We start from the raw sequence: 18999 nt of genomic DNA, 5'->3' as shown, positions 1-18999 counted from the left end.
TGCTGGTTCAATGGTTAAACTTTTGTATACTTTTTGGTTCTGTGTTCAAATTTCTGCGAATGTGGTAATGAGATATTTTATGCTGCTTGGTAAAAGCCTATTAGTTTTTGTTGTTTTAAAAACCATGTTTTTTAATGTTTTTTCCTTTTTCTTATTTTGTTCTTTTCTTTTCTTCTTTCACCTTTATTTTATTTTCTTTTTGCTTGCTTCCTTAAATTGTTACTAAGTTTAATAAGGAATTATGCGTTGTTCATTGCGTCGTTTGAAAGGTTGTTGCGTAAGTTTTGTCATTATTCTGTTTTATTTTCGTGAAATTTCGTTGATGTTATTCAAAGTTAGAAATTACTGTTGTTTGTCTGAACTTCCGTTAATTGTGCGATTGGGGGGTTTTGTTAGGCAAAGTCTTGGGGGAAACGTTCCTCTAGCAATCTAAGTTCAAGTAATTGTTGTTGATTCGTCGGTAAGTGTTAGTTTTCTATGGGGGTTTGCATTGAAGCTTTTGACATGTTGGGTTGATTGTTGTTCTTATGTGAATTGTTTTGTTTAAGTCATTGATTGAACCTTTGGTTTTCATTTTTAGGCTTTGGAATCACTATTGTTGCTTCTGCGTTGAATCCGTATCAGGTGTGTAACGAAAACCCAATTTTCTACGAATTACAAACACTAGAAAACATGGCTCTCGATGCCACACAGCCGTGTGGTAGGCCGTGTAACTCGCTATTTTCAAATTAAAGGCACACGGGCATGTGTCCAAGCCGTGTAACTTATTGTTTTGGATTTAGGATCACACAGGCTAAGGACACAGGCGTGTGTTTAGGTCGTGTAACTCACTGTTTTGGATTTAAGGTCACATGGGCCAAGGACGTGGGTGTGTGTCCAGACCGTGTGAGGGCTTATGAGTCATACGGGCATGTGTTTGGCCGTGTGCCTGACCGTGTAACTCACTATTTTGAGAGACACAACTGTGTGAGCCAAATATAAAAAATTTCTACTAGGGCCATAATCGTCGTTAGGATCAAACGTAGGCCTACCATAGGGTCCGTACGATCTAAATTAGACATTGAAATTGTTGTCTGACAATCTGTTACTGAGTAATCTGTTATTCTGATATATACATTGTTTATGAGATTTGATAAATCAGCGTGATTGTATTACATGATCATGATCTGGAATAGTATTATTGTATACTTGTATCTGACATCTGTTAATGTTACATATTCAACGATATTGGGACTGTATAAAGAAGGAAGTTGGGTCGTTTAATAATCTGGCAAATTCAGTGGCTAAGCCACATACATTTCTAATTCTAGCGAATTATCGCATTCTGATTTGGTAGCTAGGCTGCAATTATTCTGAAACGTGACATGCAGTCACTATGCGGTGTGTAGGGATGAATGGGTACTTGATACCCTATATGGTGTGTAGGGATGGATGGAGATGGTGTGTAGCAGTTGGGGATAGGAATCTGCATCTCTATCTAAACTGTTCTACAATTGTATTTGATATGTTTCTGTTTCTGTATCTGATTCGGAGAATTGACTCACTAAAGACGAATTGAAATCACATCTGTTATATTACTATTTAATTAAGAATATAAGTTACACACTAAGTGAAAACTCATTTAGTTTGTTTGTTTGGATTACAGGTAACCCACAAACTTAGGCGGCTTGACGTGGCAGGAGCTCGGTCAATTTCCCATAGTTATTTTACCATTTCTTTTATAAACTTATGCTATTGTGTGTTATTTTAGATTACGCCTTGAAGGTTTGAATTTCTATGTTGATTTAACTAATTACATTATTTTTGACTGTTGATTTCTACTAGTAAAATGTTGGTTTATTCTGATATGAATTGATGTAACCTTCCAGACTTGGTCTAAACTTCTAGGTCAGGTAGGGGTGTTACAGATACATAATATATTAATTATTATATATTTAATAGATTTATTTTATATAAAATAAATAAAGTACTTATTGTATGTAAAATTTATTATTATATGATATGTATATGAATTGACAAAAATATTTTTATTGTTTATTTTGTTATTATGTCGACAATTGAATAACTTTTATCTTTCTTATTAAATTTATAAACCTAATACTCATATTCTAATATATTTATTTCAAAACTCAAATATATTATATTAGGCCAAAATCCAAATAATATACTCATTATTATCTGAACTCAAAATAAACTAATGGCTTAATGTAGTATTTGGTACTGAACTTTATCAAATCTTCTAATATGGTATCTCTACTTTCAAAATGTCTATTTTGGTATTTATATTTTTTGTTGTGATACCTTTAACTAATGATGTTAATCTTTTACTTGTCAAAACACGTGGACCACTAAAATTATGATACATGTCACTTTTTGTTAAATTTTTTATTTAAAATAAATCAAAAGACCTTAAAATGAATTACACCCAAAAATAAAAATTAAGAAAAAACAATAATAAACATTAAAAATAACTTATGACAATCTAGTGAATGGGTTTATAAAAAATCGTGAAATCTTTTTTTTTATTAAAGTAATTAAATTAAAAGTTTTTACATTTTTTTCTCTCTTTATCTTTCTTTGTCTTCTCTTATTTTTTTCATGAAGAACCTCAATCGTCACTGCCATTCAATCGATGTATAGCTTCCGATCAGTCCTATTTGCTTGGTTTGGTCAGTATTAATTGTTGTCTCATTGAGTTTGTCAAGCCTCAGATCTTCCATTTCATGGTCGTTGAGTTGATCCTTCTCCTTAGCTATCACTGTTTTGTCGACTTTGAGATTTCTCTAGATTTAAAGAGGTGCAAGCCCAAAATGTTCGATGGAGGAGGCATTAGGGCAATGTTCTAAAAGAACCCATACACTCTCCTTTGTCTTCCACTTAAAAACTTTGTGCTGGGGTTCAAGAAATTTCCCTTTTTTTGTGAAATTTTCAAACACATATGCATGTTTGGTTAGGGCTTGAGCAGTTTTAATTTTTTTTAGGATCCCTATTCTTCCAATTCAAAATTTAATTTAATAAAAATAAATTTTTTAAGATATTAAAATTTTAATAATATTTTGTGTATTATTACTTTTAGAGATGTGTTTTAATATACTAAATTATGCATAATTGTTGATACTTACGTTATATTGTCATACTATGATCTATTATAGATGTATTATCGATAATTAATAAAATAGAATCATTATACTAATTGTTGAATATATGATAGTATTTTTCAATAAAGATTTAGAATTTATTTAAAACTTTATATTCATGATAAGTACAACTTCATTGATAAATTTAATGGCCAAATTGTTAAAATATTAATTGTTCGGAGAGTTATATATATTAATGCTACGTTTGGTTGTTAGTGTAATAACACGAAAAAAGCTTATTTAACACATATGTTCTAAAGTAGTTAGACATAAAAGAAAGAATAATTATTAGAAAGATGAGTAAAAACTCGTTGTAGAAAATAAGATCTCTTTAAAATAAGTGAAAATTTTTCTTTTTGTTTGCCACAAACAAGTCATATGAGTGACTAAAATTATCAATTGTGATTAATTTTAGCTAACTAATAACTAAAATATGTGGATACAATGATGCTTGAACATAATAGTTTTAGTAATAGTTATATATACATATATTATGTAAATAGTATATCATCTATTATAGTTAGTGTTTAAAATCGATTTAACCGATCAGATTGAATCATTTCAAGCAAATCAATTAATAACTTTGGTTTTGATTTTGGACCATGACCAATTAATAGTTAAATATAATTTTAATATATATTATTACATTAAGTAATACTGTATCACATAGTATAATAGTAATACAAAATCTTTTAATTATTATATGTTATATATTATTAATTATTTTTCTATAAATATGTAATGCTTAGGAATATATTTTTATAAAATAAATAAATTTTATATAATTATATTAATTGTTAATGTTTATTATGGTTGTACGGTCGGTCGATTTCAGATTCAGATTCTTAGGGGTTCAGATTTCTTTGAGTTTAAATCTATAACAAACCTAAATTATTAGGAGCTCATTGTTGAGTTGAGAACGCTGACGTTTTAGTGCTGCAACAGTAAATAATTGGTAGAGGTTGAAAGGAGGATTAAAAAGAAAGTTAATCGTGGAGTAAATATATCTCTTTCGTGTCCTAGTCGAGGTCTCCCGCGGCAAGCGATCCAAGAACTTGTTAGCTTTTCCTCCAAGTCCCAACTCAACTCTGCCACTCCAAGAACTTGTTCTCTCCAACACTGACTCTTTTCTTCTCCATTATAAAAAGTAACTAAATCTTCCTAAAATTTTCAATTCTAATCAAGATTTCCAGCATTCATAAACGCCGCCGTATCCCCCCCCCCAAGATGTTGCTCAGAATCCGCAGCCGAGACGGCCTGGAACGTGTCCAGGTCGGCGGTCCTCACGTTTTAATCTCCCAATTGAAAGCCTTAATCGAATCCCAACTCCAAATCCCCATTCATAACCAAACCCTTTCCACCGATCGCAATCTTCTCTTGGCTAAAACCCCCGCCGACCTCCTCCGTTTCACCGACATGTCCGACCCCTCCCGTCCCCTCTCCTCCTTGAACCTCTCCCACGGCTCCGTCATTTTTCTCTACTACCAGGGCGAACGCACCGTCCGCGGCGGAGCCCCCGTCTGTCCCGCCGGATCCTTCGGGCGTAAGATGACGATGGACGACCTCATCGCTAAGCAGACACGGATCACCCGCCAGGAATCGCCTCACTGCGATTCGGTTTCCTTCGACCGCGATTCCGCCAATGCTTTCCAGCGTTACGTCAACGAAACGCTGGCGTTCGCTGTGAAACGCGGCGGCTTTATGTACGGCACCGTCTCCGAAGAAGGTAGGGTGGAAGTCGATTTCATTTACGAGCCGCCTCAGCAAGGGATGGAAGATGATTTGATTCTCTTGAGGGATCCCGAAGAAGAGAAATTGGTTGATGCCATTGCTGCTGGGTTAGGTAGGAAGAGGGTAGGGTTTATTTTTACCCAGACGATAATGCAGGACAAAAAGGACTATAATTTTTCCAACAAGGAGGTTCTACAGGCGGCTGAGCTTCACGCTGAGAGTGGGCTGAAGGAGTGGGTGACTGTTGTGGTGAAGCTGGAAGCCAATGAAGATGGGGATGCCGATGTACATTTTGAAGCTTTCCAAATGAGTGATATGTGTGTGAAGTTATTTAAGGAAGGATGGTTCGTTACCGAGTTCGGGGAAGACGATGATCCAAAGCTTTCCAAGATGAAGAAAGAAGTCGTCGTAGGTGGGAAGGATGTTAAGGAGGTTGATAATGATTTCTTCTTGGTGGTGGTTAAGATTATCGACCATCAGGTGCATAATTCTTTATTCATTATCTGATATTAACCAATTCATTTTGTTGAATCAGTTGCTTTTTATGGTTAATACTTGTGTTTATGATTAACCTATTGATCTCCAAGGTGTGAGTGTCGCATGTGAAGTTTGCATTTTCACTATAATTTTAGCTGTTGAATTGCTTGCTCAATTTATCATGGGTGCTAAGGGTTGTTAATGATTCAGCTAAGGCAAATAATGCTGGATGTAAGTAGTTTAAAAATGTGGCATAAACGAATGTGAGTAGGGAGAGAGGAGCCATACATAAAATTATCAAAACTAGCTTTTCTGCACATGGTTTGTGTATGTGAAGAAGGAAGTACCATATATAGTTAATGTAAAGCCACACTGATGTTATTTTTAAATGGTCTCTCGGAATTGAAGGGGCATGAGGGAGAAGTTTCAATGTAGTTTTTTATTGCATCTTTCTTTTATTTTAGTTCTTACCATATACATAAGATAGATTGATTTTTGCATGTGATGGTGGTAGGGGTCTTCCCTTAAAATTATAGATTGTTTCAGCTCCTGCTGCCGGTTTGCCTTCACATTTAGGTTGGATTATATGATTAATCAGTTATTCTATTTAGTATTCGACTATTCAAGTCTGGTTGAGGTTAGAAACTCAGGTTAGATCTAAGGTTAGTGGAAAGTTGGAAGTTGTTTTTGGCTTTGGTAATGGGGTAGTATTTTTTGCAAAGTAGAACCAATAGGTTCAATATGTCTAGTTTCTTTTATAATGTATGTTGTAGTTAGCCTCTATAGTTATAATGTCGATGATATCCAATGAATTGACCTCCCACCTGCATTGCATTTGTTGGACGAAACCTTAACATGGTCTGAGACCCTATTGGATACTTGATTATCTGATAACCCTGAAAATAATGCTCAGCTCTTTTTGTCCTACAGCCATTAAATATCGTGTATTGCTGCTCTACAATAGTATTTAAGTTTGGAAGTAGACGTGATTGTCTGGTCTTGATTGTTGTCACTCCGATATTGATGCCTTGCACCATACCGGACAATCACTTTTGAAACAAGTAAAATCACCCTTGTTAGGCGTGTAACTATGTGCAGCGCTAATATTAGAGTATAAGGCTCCTGAAAAACATCATCGACTGTCATTTTCTGCTAGCAGACTTGTATGTGGCTTAACGAAGTCCACCTATGTTCGCTACTAGTCTTACAATAAATACAAGAGTGGTTGTTATTATGCTTTTATTTCTCAGGTTGGAGTTGGACCTGTGTTTTACTTAAGAACTTACTCAGAAACACAAATGAATGGTTGCTTTCGATGCAGGGACCTCTTTCATCAACCTTTCCTATTGAGAACCGGAATAACCTCGCGACGATGAGGACACTGAAGAATCATCTAGATAGGACAAAGAGCCTTCCATTCGTGAAGCGTATCGCGGATTTCCATTTGCTGCTGTTTCTAGCCATGTCTCATGGCCTTGGTTCTGATGTTCCAGCACTAGCAGAGTGTGTTAGCACAGAGACAGCAGTACCAGAAGGTTACCAGCTCCTAATCGAGTCCATGGCCAACACATCCTGATTCACTTATTATGCTTGGTTGTTTATTGGAAAGTGCTGTATATTTATGATCATAACAACTTACTCTTTGCCATTGTTTACTAGCATCATTACCAATCTCAGTTATTCCTAGAATCTTAACATTATGCTTTACATTCAAAGCTGAAAATTGGTGAGCTGTCTCTGATACGAAATTTATGATAAAAAAAACGTTTTCAAGTGATTATTTTTATTTGACAACTATATATAAAAGCTTATTATTTATATTTGAAGAGAATACGTGCCACTGGTTTCTTTAATTTTTATGAAAAAGTAATTTAATTTTCAAATTAGTCTATTTTGAATATATAATTAATTAATCTGATTTAAAATAATTATTTTTCAAATTTGATTTATTACAGATGGAAATGAATAGCTTAAAATTTAAAGACTATTGAATAACACATTTTTGCATTTTTGAACTTTTGTATGTTTCATATTTTAAAATGAATTTTAATTTTTTATAAATTTACTAAAAAGAAAAAATATGTTTTTAATATTTATATACTTTTAAAGAGTAAAGGATCAAATTGACATAAAAAAAATATAGCCACTTATTGTCTTAAAATTAGACTAAAATTTGAAAGAGTATTAAGGAACTGAAATATATTTAAGAATTTTAGACAATAATATTAAGGTGAGTATTTGATATAATAAATATTAAAAGATTGAAATAAATGTTTTATTATTCACTTATGAACCTAAAATAATTTTATTTAATTTTGGACACATACAGAATTTTGGTTGAAGATATATATTTTTCAAAATGAAAATCCAGAAGAGTAGTCATAATTCATAAATCCATTGAAATTTAAGTCTTTTATTCGCATTTTTATTATTTTCGCTCTCCCTTCCATTCCATATTTGAATTTAAGTGGAGATGGCGACTTTTAAGAGTAAAAAGAATAATCAGAGACTTGAAAACACACCCTCCTTTCCATTTCCATGCATTCTTTCTCTGTCGAAAGGTTCTTGAGTGATGGCGTCCCAACAACACCTGGAGAAGATGCAGCTCCGTCAGAACTATAGGAATCTTTGGCACACTGATCTCATCAGTACCATTCATCGCCACCCTCTTTGTATAAACTTATTTCTCTTTTTTTGCTTCTTTTTCTTTTTCCTTTTTCTAGTTTTTGTTTTATTGATTCTTTTTTTCTTTCCTTTTTTGTGTTTTTCGTCAGATTGTTGCTTTGCTTTATGGTGGTAAGTAATTCCGGATTTTTCTTTTTATTATCTTTTTTCCGCATCGTAGATCTGCTACCTTTGTCTTCTCAATTGTGTGTTTTTCTATAGTGTTTCTCATTTATAATTAGTTGCAATAGGGGTTTTGCCAATCATGTTTTAGGCTTTGCAGAATAGGAGGTTGTTTACTTGAGTGACCTAGTGTTCACTTTGCTTACTTTCATGTTTCTGTTCCTGAATTTGGATGATCAATTATCTTTTCAGGAATGCTTCATTTCACTTTTTCGCCTTATGCTTGATAGTATTTAAATTTTAATGATGTTTGATGGAAGATATTAGATATCTTTTCGCCATGGAAAATACTCCCTTCTTGCCTCGGCTTTTTACTGGTTTAGTGGGTGGTGGTGAGCAAGAAAACCTAAAAAAACGAAAAGCAATTCCAACCATAGTGTTCTGTTCGATTTCACTTCGGTTTAATTTAATTCAGTTTTGTCACTGTTCATTAGTTAGAAAGCCATAGTTATCCTAACTCAACTGAATTTCATTTTTTATTTAATTTATAATACAAAAATAACTATTTATATTTAAATTAGTAAAAAAACTTTGAATACTATTGTGATACCATTCACACACTCTAGAGTTGAGACTCAGAAAAGTAGAGGGACTCTGGTAAAGAAGGATGAGAGCTTAGTGTGTCAGGATTTCTAGAGAGAGGAAAGAAGTTCTTATACTATGTTGCACCTTGGGGGTATTTATAGGTAAGTGAGGGTTCCTGGGTGGTCTCCTCTTAAGGTGATCGCATCTGTTAATAGCGGATGGCTTAACAGAGGATCTAATTGGATGGTTAAGGATGGACGGTCCCTCTTGTGGGTGGTATGAGGCATGCAGATTGTTGGTCATTGAGTGACTACGGATGGTACAAGACGGAGGGTCGCTCACAAGTGTCTCCCCGGTTGGTTCTCATGTTGCCACTTGTCCCAATTGGGGTAGGGGTATAACAACTATATATATTTAAAAAAGTTAAAAAAACTGATGAACAAAACTGATCAGAACCTCTGTGAACTTTGATTCCTCTTGGCCATCTTTGATATTCGATTTCAGTCTGGTTTCTGAAAAACCAAATTACTGCGTGGTAACCGCAAATATTTTTCAAAATCAATCTGAAGTGAGCCATTACAACCCTTACTTTTTAGCTCTTTCCTGGTAAATGATGTGCTGAATTTCTGCATAAGCTAAAACCCTTCCCTCTGTCCCTCGCCTTTTTTTAGTTTCATTAGTTTAACACTTTAAAATTGTCTAATCATACTTCTGTCACCAATTTATTGTTTATTTTTCCTGTTCTTTTGTAGTGGACCATGTGCATCCTACATGCTCCGGAAACGAGCGCTTTATGGTGACATGTCAAGGTAATTGACCCATTTCGTTCATCTTTGAAGTACAATTCAATGGTATAGCATCTTGTTTTCAACATCGCCTCTTGTCTTTGTTGTAGGTATACATGTTGTGCTGGTTATATGCCATGTAGTGGTAGGTGTGGAGAGAGTAAATGTCCCGAGTTTTGCCTTTGCACTGAGGTAGGAAAGGAAGTTTGTTTATGTGGTCTGTATTGCTTTTGCTGTTACTTCAACTAGTGCCTTAATTTTTAGAATCTAAGATTTGTATATTTGTGTTTTAATTTCAGGTTTTCCTCTGTTTTGGAAACTCTGTGGCCTCTACCCGATTCCTCTTGCAAGATGAATTCAACATTCAAACAACAAAATGTGACAATTGCATCATTGTAATCTTTCTGCTCCTACGTCTGTTTCTTTGATCTGTAATTATTTTTGCACTTCCTGGCTATTGATTAGACATATTGCCCCTTGATATACAGGGTTTCATGTTCTGCTTACAACAAATTGCATGCATATTCTCCCTAGTTGCAATGATTGTTGGAAGCGATGAGATTCAAGAGGCATCACAAATACTGAGTTGTTTGGCTGATATGGTTTACTGCACGTAAAGTCTTACATTCCTTTCAGCTCTATCAATGTCTTTGCTAGTTCTCCTCAAAGATACCATACTGAAAGTAGTCTTTTATTTTGCTTGTTTTTTCCAGGGTCTGTGCATGTATGCAGGTATGAAGTGCATCTAACACATGCAATTGGGAAACTTATTATCCTTTTTTGGAACCATGTCTTAACATTTTCTCTTGTTACAGACGCAACATAAGGTTGAAATGGACAAACGAGACGGCAAGTTTGGTCCACAACCAATGGCAGTCCCCCCTGTTCAGCAGATGTCTCGCATTGATCAACCAGTTCCTCCTGCAGCTGGCTATCCACCAGCAGCATATGGACAGCCTTATCCAGCTCAAGGTTACCCGCCCGCTGCATACCCTCCTCCTCAGTACCCACCATCTGGTTATTCTAGGTAAATATTTATCTGGGTTACTTGTTGGTTGCAAGCACTAGTGTGGGTTACTAAGACATGGATAGGGCTTTGATTTGCATGCTGCAAATTACGTAGTGATATATTTTTAAGCGTGATTTGCTTTTCGTGTTGCTTATTTGAACAGCTAAAGGTTTAAAAAGTAGATATACCATGAACATGTCTGCTCTCAATAGTTTATGCAAATTTGTAAAAGTTAAGACATTAGATCGGAACCGTCTTATTGAGGTGATATAATCAACGGGCTGTGATCCAATTGCACAGCTTCTAACCTTGGGGAATTTTTTATTTGGAAATGATAAAACCCTGCCTTTTTTCTCACATCTACGGCGGTAATGAGTTAATTGCTTTTAAAGCACGTCTTAGATCGGCTATAAAACGAATTGTTAGTACTAATTATAGAAATTAGAATGCAAAATTAGGTAGTTTGTTTACAAAGCAAGGTCGATCAGCCTTATCCTTAGTCACATGCTCAACAATATTTTCTTTTCAATCAATATCTTATTGCTTCTATACAATTTATCAAATATACATGTATTGTGCAGTTGGAAAAGAAAATTGAATAGATTTTAAGGGCTAATTTACTTTTGCTTTTGTAAACTACAAAATTTTTTGTATAAAATTACTCAGCTTTTTTTTCATTATGATATTAAGAGAGGGAAAGAAGATGACGGAGTTTAAACCTGCGCCATTTAGATGACCGATAGAAGCACTAACTACTTCAAATAAGTCTTAGCTTGGTTTAAGATTATAAACTATCAAAAGTATTTTGAAAAATAAAATATATATTTTGGACATGATATTGTGAAGTAAATATATATATTTCCAAAACCCAAAGCTAAATAGCAACAACAAATAAATAATTTAGTTCAAATGTGATTTTCAAGGATTAAGAGTTCGTTTGATTCATGAAAAATAGCTTCTAGAAAATGATATTTGAAAAATCTGATGTTTTATTGTGTTTGGATGACTTTATATAAAATATTTTTCGTTGTTGGAGAGATTTTAAAAGAAAATATAAATTTGCAAGCATTAAACATTCAATTCAATGATACTCCTTTCAAAATTCTTTATTAACATAAACTTATTTGTATTTCATTTAAAATAACAACAATCCTTTATTTTTGGTATTTACATTAAATAACATTTATTGATAAATTGAAGTAATTATAAGTTGTCTAAAATTCAATATAATCACCAAAAATGAGAAAAGAAAAAGTTGATGTAGAAGTAGGTGAATCGTGAATAAAATTAGTTACTCTTCAATGTCGTCCCCAACTTCATCATGGAGAACCAACGTGTGGGGAGTAACTTCGATGTTGCCTGCCTTGTTTCTTAGGATGTTAAAGCGATGAAAAAAATATAGGTCCAAGCTTGGTGTAAGCAGTCATAATTGAGACTCAAATGCCAAGATATGGTTATACCAACATTCCCTGTAAAGATCCCCGTACTTATTAAATTCAGATTCTGAGAGCCTTTAAGCATCGTTGCCAATTCTTCACAAAATTTAGCATAAAGACTTGACGTCTGTTAAAATAAAGCAAAACCAAATAGTTAGAGATAAAAATAAATTAACAAAGAATTGAGATTCAAACCACAAGGCCAAAGACCCTTTTAATTAATGTAATTGAAACTGATCGAATCCAAATATATAAATATTAATGTAATTGAAACCAATCTATGTTTATAAAAAAAACTTATTCTATTTAACTAAATTAATTTATTTCATCTAGTTTAGAAATAGTTAAATTGTTACAAATTATAGAAAAAGAAGGTAGAAAAAAGTGGAGAATTAGCTCTAATATATCGTAATTATACATAAAAAATGTCATAAAATAAACATCTTAGGATGAGGTGTATTGAAATTACTCTTTATATTACTAAATTCTAGCACTATTGGAAATATAAGATTGCTAATGTTAGAAAATATGTCCACGTATTTGAACGATGAATAAATAAAATTTTCATTTCACTGTTATATTTTTTGTATTTCTATCTTTTATATTTTGCATGAACAATAAAATTGTGACAAGCAAATGTTAGCTCATTGATTGTCTAAGTTCAAACTAACAATAAGTGGCACTGTAAAAATGTTTACATTGCGAGAAATGAGTCTGTAATCTCGTAAAAGAATCAAAGTGAGAATTTGATTCAAATATTGAGAAAGATTATTATGTCTTCTACAATTCCAATTGAGGAGATGGTTAGTTTTGGCTATCGGAGCAATTGAGTCCATGGGTAGAGACATAGATGTATTCATTGAAAGAATGATACATTGGACTGGATCCAAGATGAGTTAATTCTAAATCCGTTTGTAAATTAATTCACTTGTGACATTCATGGTATGATTTACCTAAATCCCGAGTTAGTCACTAACCATACATATGTTGCTCATGTGCTTTGATATAAGTGGAGGCCAATGCTATAAAGATGATCGAGCTGATAGCCGGTATGTTGGATACATGACTTGTGTATGACATGACTTTACTAGCAACAGTGGAATTCATAACTCAATTAAAGAGTTAACGATATCCTCTCATTGACATTGTTTGGATTGATAAACATAGAACGTGGCCACAGGTTATTAGTTCTCGAATGAGCAATTTATCACAATCATTTGTTGATAGTGATCATATTAATCATTAAGAAGACACAATGGTGACAATGAGATAAAATAGGATTGTATTGAGTGAACGAATTTAACTCAAAGGGATTAGTAATATCTTATGAGGGTAACACACATGACAAGGTCATTGGACAAAATAGTTGGATGAATTGCTTTAGTAAAGAGTATACAATAAGGAGTTTTCAATCATGGTACTTCTTGTGGATTGATCCATGAATAAGTAATTGCGAATTATCAAAACGATACTTCTGAACATAATTACAATTACTAGATTCTAATTGTATATGTCTAATAGGTCCCTCCGCTAGCTCAACAAAAGCTCGATCGGACTGTATTTGAATCAGAAGAAAATCCTACGACTTTGGAAGTAATTTGATTGAGTTGATTTGTTCGATGTGGAATTAAATTTGGTGGTTGTAAGAATTGTTCAACTAGAGAATTTGATTAAAGAATTTTCTTGAAAAATTAATTTCAAATCTAAGTGATTTTTGGGAAAATTAATTTTGATCAAATAAAATTAAATTATTAAAAATTAATATGATATTTTTGGAAATTAATTTTGAAGTCAGATAATTGGCCAAATGGGTAATTAAACTTGAAAATTGGACCTAAGATCGTAAATTAGGCCTGAGAGCCCAAAATCGAGACCAAGACCCAAAAATTGGTCGAATCGGGTCTGGCATATGAAACCGGCCAATGGTCCAATCGGTCGCTAAATCGGATCAATCGGGTGTCATTGGTTGGGATCAAACCGACAACAACCAAACCAGCTTGGGGTGCCGGTGGCTATGACAGTAGCATTTTGGTGGCCGGCAAATGGTTGGCCACAGTGGGTCTTTAGTGGTTGAGTAGTGGAAGAGTTACACTCCTACTGAGACTCTACCAGAGAATTTGATTTCAGATTAAATATTCTAAAAATAATAATATTTTAATAGATTTAATATTAAATTAAATTTAATGCTTATTTTAATAGTATTTTATTAATTTAATATTAAAGTGATTAAATTTAATCATAGTTGAAGTCTCTAAACTCTCCCTATATAAAGAGAGTTTTGAGTCATTATTTTACACACACTTGAATTCAAAAGAAAGTTGTAGAGAAAAAATTCTCTGAAGAAATTATTTCAGAAAATTTCTAGAGATATTTTTCTTATTTACAACTTGGCCTAAAAGTCTAGAGAAATTACGAAATTACACCACTGGTAATTTTTGTGAAAAATTTTCTGATTCGAAGTGAGTTTACACTCGACAGACGTGAGCTTGAGGATAGTGGAGAAGACTACTCAGTTGAATCGTTCATCCTAGACGAATCGAAAATGTACAATTTTGTTTAAATGTTCATTATTTTAGATATCACAACCAAGTTCTTGTTTTGGAAAAAAAATTAAAACTCTGATTTTCCCCTAAATTTATTTTTCGTTGCGTTTTCCTAACCTGATTTACCAACAACTAACTCAAAGTAGTTTTTAGAATGGTTCTAGAATTGGACTAAACTGACCAATTAAATCTTAAATTGGCAGCCCAACCAATACCAAAAAATCGGAGGAAGATTGAACCAACACAAAAATGGTTGAATCAATAAAAAATTAATTGAACTGAGTAAAAAATTGGTTAAAAATTAGTTGAATCAAATTTAAATTAGTTTAAATATTTAATTATTTGCAATTTATAAAATGAATGTTTATTTATATTATTATTTATTTGTATTTGTTGTTTTTTTATTTTTATGATTTTTCTACGCATTTTTGAATGCTTGTAATTTTTTAGAATTTTTAATTTTAAACCAGTTGAACCGACGGTTGAATCGAAAATCGATGATTTGGTCGATTCGACCACTAATATAGTCCTTAAAACATTGATTTTCAAAATCAAACAAGGGAATGTAATTCCCAAATTTTACAATATCACCAAGAATTAAAATTCTATGGTTCCAAGATTGTAAAATTCCTGGGGTAATGTAAGATTCCGACATAGGATTTTCTTTTTTGAGTTTCAAATATTATTTTGAGGCAGCATTCTCACATTCCTAACAGTATCAAATAAGATTTTATTGTTACTTTGATACATGCACGAATGCGTTGAAACTCAAAATTAATTTTACCAAAGCTACTCGTTTTCAAGTCTAAAAGATTAATCGATTTGCAATGCATTTTTGGATGGGGTCAGTACATATCTTTTTATAACACCCCAAACTCACTTCTGAAGTCCAGTTGGATCTGGAGCATCATAATAGTTGTCGGTGCCACTCGCTCGATTAATCATTCAATTATTACACAATAAAACATAAAACATAAACATACAGATAATAAATCATTTAACAAAATCCTACCTATAAAACATTTAAAAAGATTAAAATCATTTAACACATCTTAGTCAAACAGTCAAACAATTAACCAATATAACCAACCAATCTAATGGTTCTAAATACATGCCAATTTATAGATTATGGATTGTGGAGACTCTTTGGCAATGGTGCTCGAGCACGAACTATTTATAACTCGCACATGAAATTAAAAACCCAAACATTAAGCTTTTCACTGCTCAATGGTGATCTCTAAATTCTAACTTTACCATATATTAGAGTTAATTAAAAAGTAATTTAAAAACAAATTTGAAACACTTTGAATAGGATTTTTAGTAAAATCCATGAAATATTTTTAAAACAATGGAAAAACAAGATTTCTACTATTTGTACAATTTCATAAAATATTTTTAATGACAAATTGTAATTTTTCAATAACATTATTCTTATTATTTTTATCAATTTTCATAACATGTCGATATATATAATTTATAGTTTAAAACTATCTCAAGTAATAACACATGTAGAAAATGCATTTAAATACACAACTACCCAATTGAACACCAAACAATCAATGAAAAATGTACAACACACGTTTTATGTAACACTCCTACCTCGTATCTGTCGCCGGGTTAGGGTTATGAGGCATTACCGGACATAACAGGATAAAACATAATCATGAAACACTCTTAATCACTTAATCATGAAGTTACTTTTATGACTTTGTCAGACTTAACTAATCACAAATAGATTCAATTACAAATCATAAATTACAAATCAACACTATTAAAATTTATCATTTATTCCATACTTAATAGTCAACTTTCTTGACATATACTAAACCATCAAAACAATTAACGATGCAAGTATTACCATCACAATCCAATTCTAATACTCATGACATATTCGGACTTATAGACCTTTCATATCAATTTACATTTTAACTTATTACCAAATTCATATATAGATGTGCAATTCATTTGAGTCAAATAAATAAATAAAAACAAAACATTTAGATATAATATGTTATGTAAAATAAATATATTTATTCACAAAAAAAAAACTTATCAATTAACAACTACACCATTACATATTCATGCTATTATAACAAATAATTTGCCATAACATTTAAATTTCTCAAATATATGAGTCATAACCGAATGCATGTAGTATTAAAACAATAGATATGTCATGCTTAAATAGCCAACAAATTTCATGTAATTTATACACATTTAATCAAAATCATTTAACATATTCAAACCTAATATTTATCCAATTCACGTATATATATTCATAACAAGATTTAACCATTTACATATCATGTCCGAAAATATAAGTTCTTTACAGTTAGACTTATAACAACCTATAAGGCCGAACATGCACAGTGTTTAATCATCCATTAATTAAGAAATAATATTCAATTCATGAACCTATTTTTAAGCCATATAAGCTTAATCAAAGCATCATCTAAATCCAATATGTCAAAAGCAATAATACTAAACTTTACCTATCAAACATATTTGCCTTAGCCGAATATATACATTACCTAAACTTAATTAACCATGCACATGATAACATAAGCATATACTCCATATTGTCCCTTAAACTATATGCATCAAAGCCAAATTCAAACAAAAAGAGATAAGCCATTTTCGCATGGCTTTTAATTACACATACACATTGGTTCCAAAATCAACATGTTAACTATGCTATACATGCCATATACTTGAAAATAACTTAGCAAAGTACCAAAAGAAAATGTCGATAGTGTGATGGACTTGGTTGACGATCCCCGAGCTCGTAACGACTTTAAAATCTATAAAACAAAGTAAACAAATACAAACACACAATAAGCTAATTGGAACTTATTAAGTCATAAGCATAAACACATATAATAATTATGACTTGTAACATTGAATTAATAAAGCTAAAATTCACATCATTCACAGTAAAGAAATATCATCTACTACTATATTATACGTTGATCATATATACAAAATACAGGGCGAATATGGTCTTTCATAAACATATATAAAATTTTACTCTTGTCCTCATAAATAATACTATAAGCCAAATCAAATTTGTATACAATCATGATATTTCATAGCTTATATTAACATATCTTATATAATGTCAAGAAATCAACTCACCTCGTTTTCATATATATAATTAACTAACACATACCAGAACAGGTAGTTCAATTTCACAATCGATCTTTACTGAATATTGCCCGTTGAACCGTTTGGAACTAAAAAGAATACGTGGATATTCGGAAGCTCGTACAATGCCAACGTCCCAGACGTGGTCTTACATGTAAACATATATCGATGCCATTATCCCAGACAGGGTCTTACACGTAAACACAAACCGATGCCAACGTCCCAAACGTGGTCTTTCACGATAACACATATCGGAAATCCTATGTCATGACATATGTATCCTAACTATTTCCTAGGGTTCGTACGGGACTTCCGGATACTAAATCTCGAACGAATCGAACTTGGAATTTAATCTCCCAATCATATATGCATTCGGCAATACCAAAAAAAATTTCATGATAATCTCATTCATAATATAGCATAAATATATATATATCATAATTTATCAACATTTATATGCTTATCGACTTACCTCGAATGTCGCCGACTGTTAAATCGGCTACTCGACCACCTTTGTCTTTCCCCGACCCAAATCCGATTTCTTTAATTCTTGATCTAAACATATTCAAATTAAGCTTATTTAAACACCATTCTATTCAATTTAGCCTAAAAACATATAAATGAGAAAATTACAATTTTCCCCTAACATTTCACACTTTTTACAATTTAGTCCTTTTTGCTCGAAACGCAAAACCCACAAAATTTGACTACACTCCTTAAGGGCCGAATATTCCTAGTGTCCATACAAGCCCACACATTTCATTTATTTCACATTTTAGCTCCTCAAAAATTTATTTTTACAATTTAACCCTAATTACTCAAATTCATCAAAAATTCAAAGACAAAACATGTTAATATTTCACATATCTTTCATATTTCATCATCAACTATCACAAAGCTCAAGCATTCATCAATGGCATTTCTCAAAATCATCAACAATTCACAAAATTAAGACATGGGTTTTGAAGTATTCAAAGCAACGATCTCAAAAATGTAAAAATTATAAAAAATCGAACAAAAACTAACCTTGAATTAAGCTTCAAAATGGCCGAATGTTTCAAGCTTTCAAACCTTGTTTTTCTTTTCTACATTCGGTGAAGAAAGATGAACATAAAATGGTGGTTTTTTTTAATGTTTTGTTTTATTATAACATATATTATTATATTATTATTATTTTAACTTTTATTGTTTTATATATATAAAAATACATATCATCATTATGCCATCCACTACCTATTATTATTGGCTAAATTACAACATAAGGCCTCCAACTTATAAAGACAACAACAATTAGGCACTTTCTTAATTAACCATCAAATTTTTATTTTACGCGATTAAGCCCCATTTTTTTCAAATTAAGCACAC

At 32.2% G+C, this 18999-nt stretch overlaps 2 protein-coding genes and 1 long non-coding RNA gene across 4 annotated transcripts; 2 read left to right on the top strand and 1 right to left on the bottom strand.

Moving 5' to 3' along the window:
- Nucleotides 1-4142: 4142 nt before the first annotated feature.
- On the top strand, nucleotides 4143-7034 carry LOC105791415 (NPL4-like protein 1). The gene is made up of 2 exons (XM_012619479.2): nucleotides 4143-5348; nucleotides 6667-7034. Exons 1-2 carry the CDS (start codon nucleotides 4365-4367, stop codon nucleotides 6919-6921), a joined length of 1239 nt encoding a protein of 412 aa, XP_012474933.1. The 5' UTR covers nucleotides 4143-4364; the 3' UTR covers nucleotides 6922-7034.
- A 741-nt stretch (nucleotides 7035-7775) lies between these two features.
- On the top strand, nucleotides 7776-10818 carry LOC105791413 (uncharacterized). 2 transcript variants are annotated; one of them, XM_012619478.2, is made up of 8 exons: nucleotides 7776-8017; nucleotides 8120-8141; nucleotides 9470-9526; nucleotides 9613-9694; nucleotides 9802-9897; nucleotides 9991-10115; nucleotides 10216-10234; nucleotides 10318-10818. In XM_012619478.2, the coding sequence occupies exons 1-8, from the start codon at nucleotides 7918-7920 to the stop codon at nucleotides 10531-10533; spliced, it is 717 nt and encodes a 238-aa protein (XP_012474932.1). In that variant the 5' UTR covers nucleotides 7776-7917; the 3' UTR covers nucleotides 10534-10818. The 2 variants fall into 2 exon arrangements, with proteins under 2 accessions (XP_012474932.1, XP_052490224.1); XM_052634264.1 differs by lacking the exons at nucleotides 7776-8017; nucleotides 8120-8141 and adding an exon at nucleotides 8230-9323.
- A 6159-nt stretch (nucleotides 10819-16977) lies between these two features.
- Nucleotides 16978-18760, bottom strand: LOC105793633 (uncharacterized). The gene is made up of 3 exons (XR_001133520.2): nucleotides 18661-18760; nucleotides 18107-18189; nucleotides 16978-17291 (listed from the first exon to the last, which is right to left on the bottom strand). It is a non-coding gene; the product is annotated as an uncharacterized LOC105793633 (long non-coding RNA).
- Nucleotides 18761-18999: the final 239 nt, after the last annotated feature.

Source organism: Gossypium raimondii, chromosome 8 (assembly GCF_025698545.1).
Source record: "Gossypium raimondii isolate GPD5lz chromosome 8, ASM2569854v1, whole genome shotgun sequence".
In the NCBI taxonomy this organism is placed as follows: domain Eukaryota; kingdom Viridiplantae; phylum Streptophyta; class Magnoliopsida; order Malvales; family Malvaceae; genus Gossypium; species Gossypium raimondii.
Note: the sequence above shows the minus strand (reverse complement) of the source record. Positions and strands in the feature narration are given on the sequence as shown.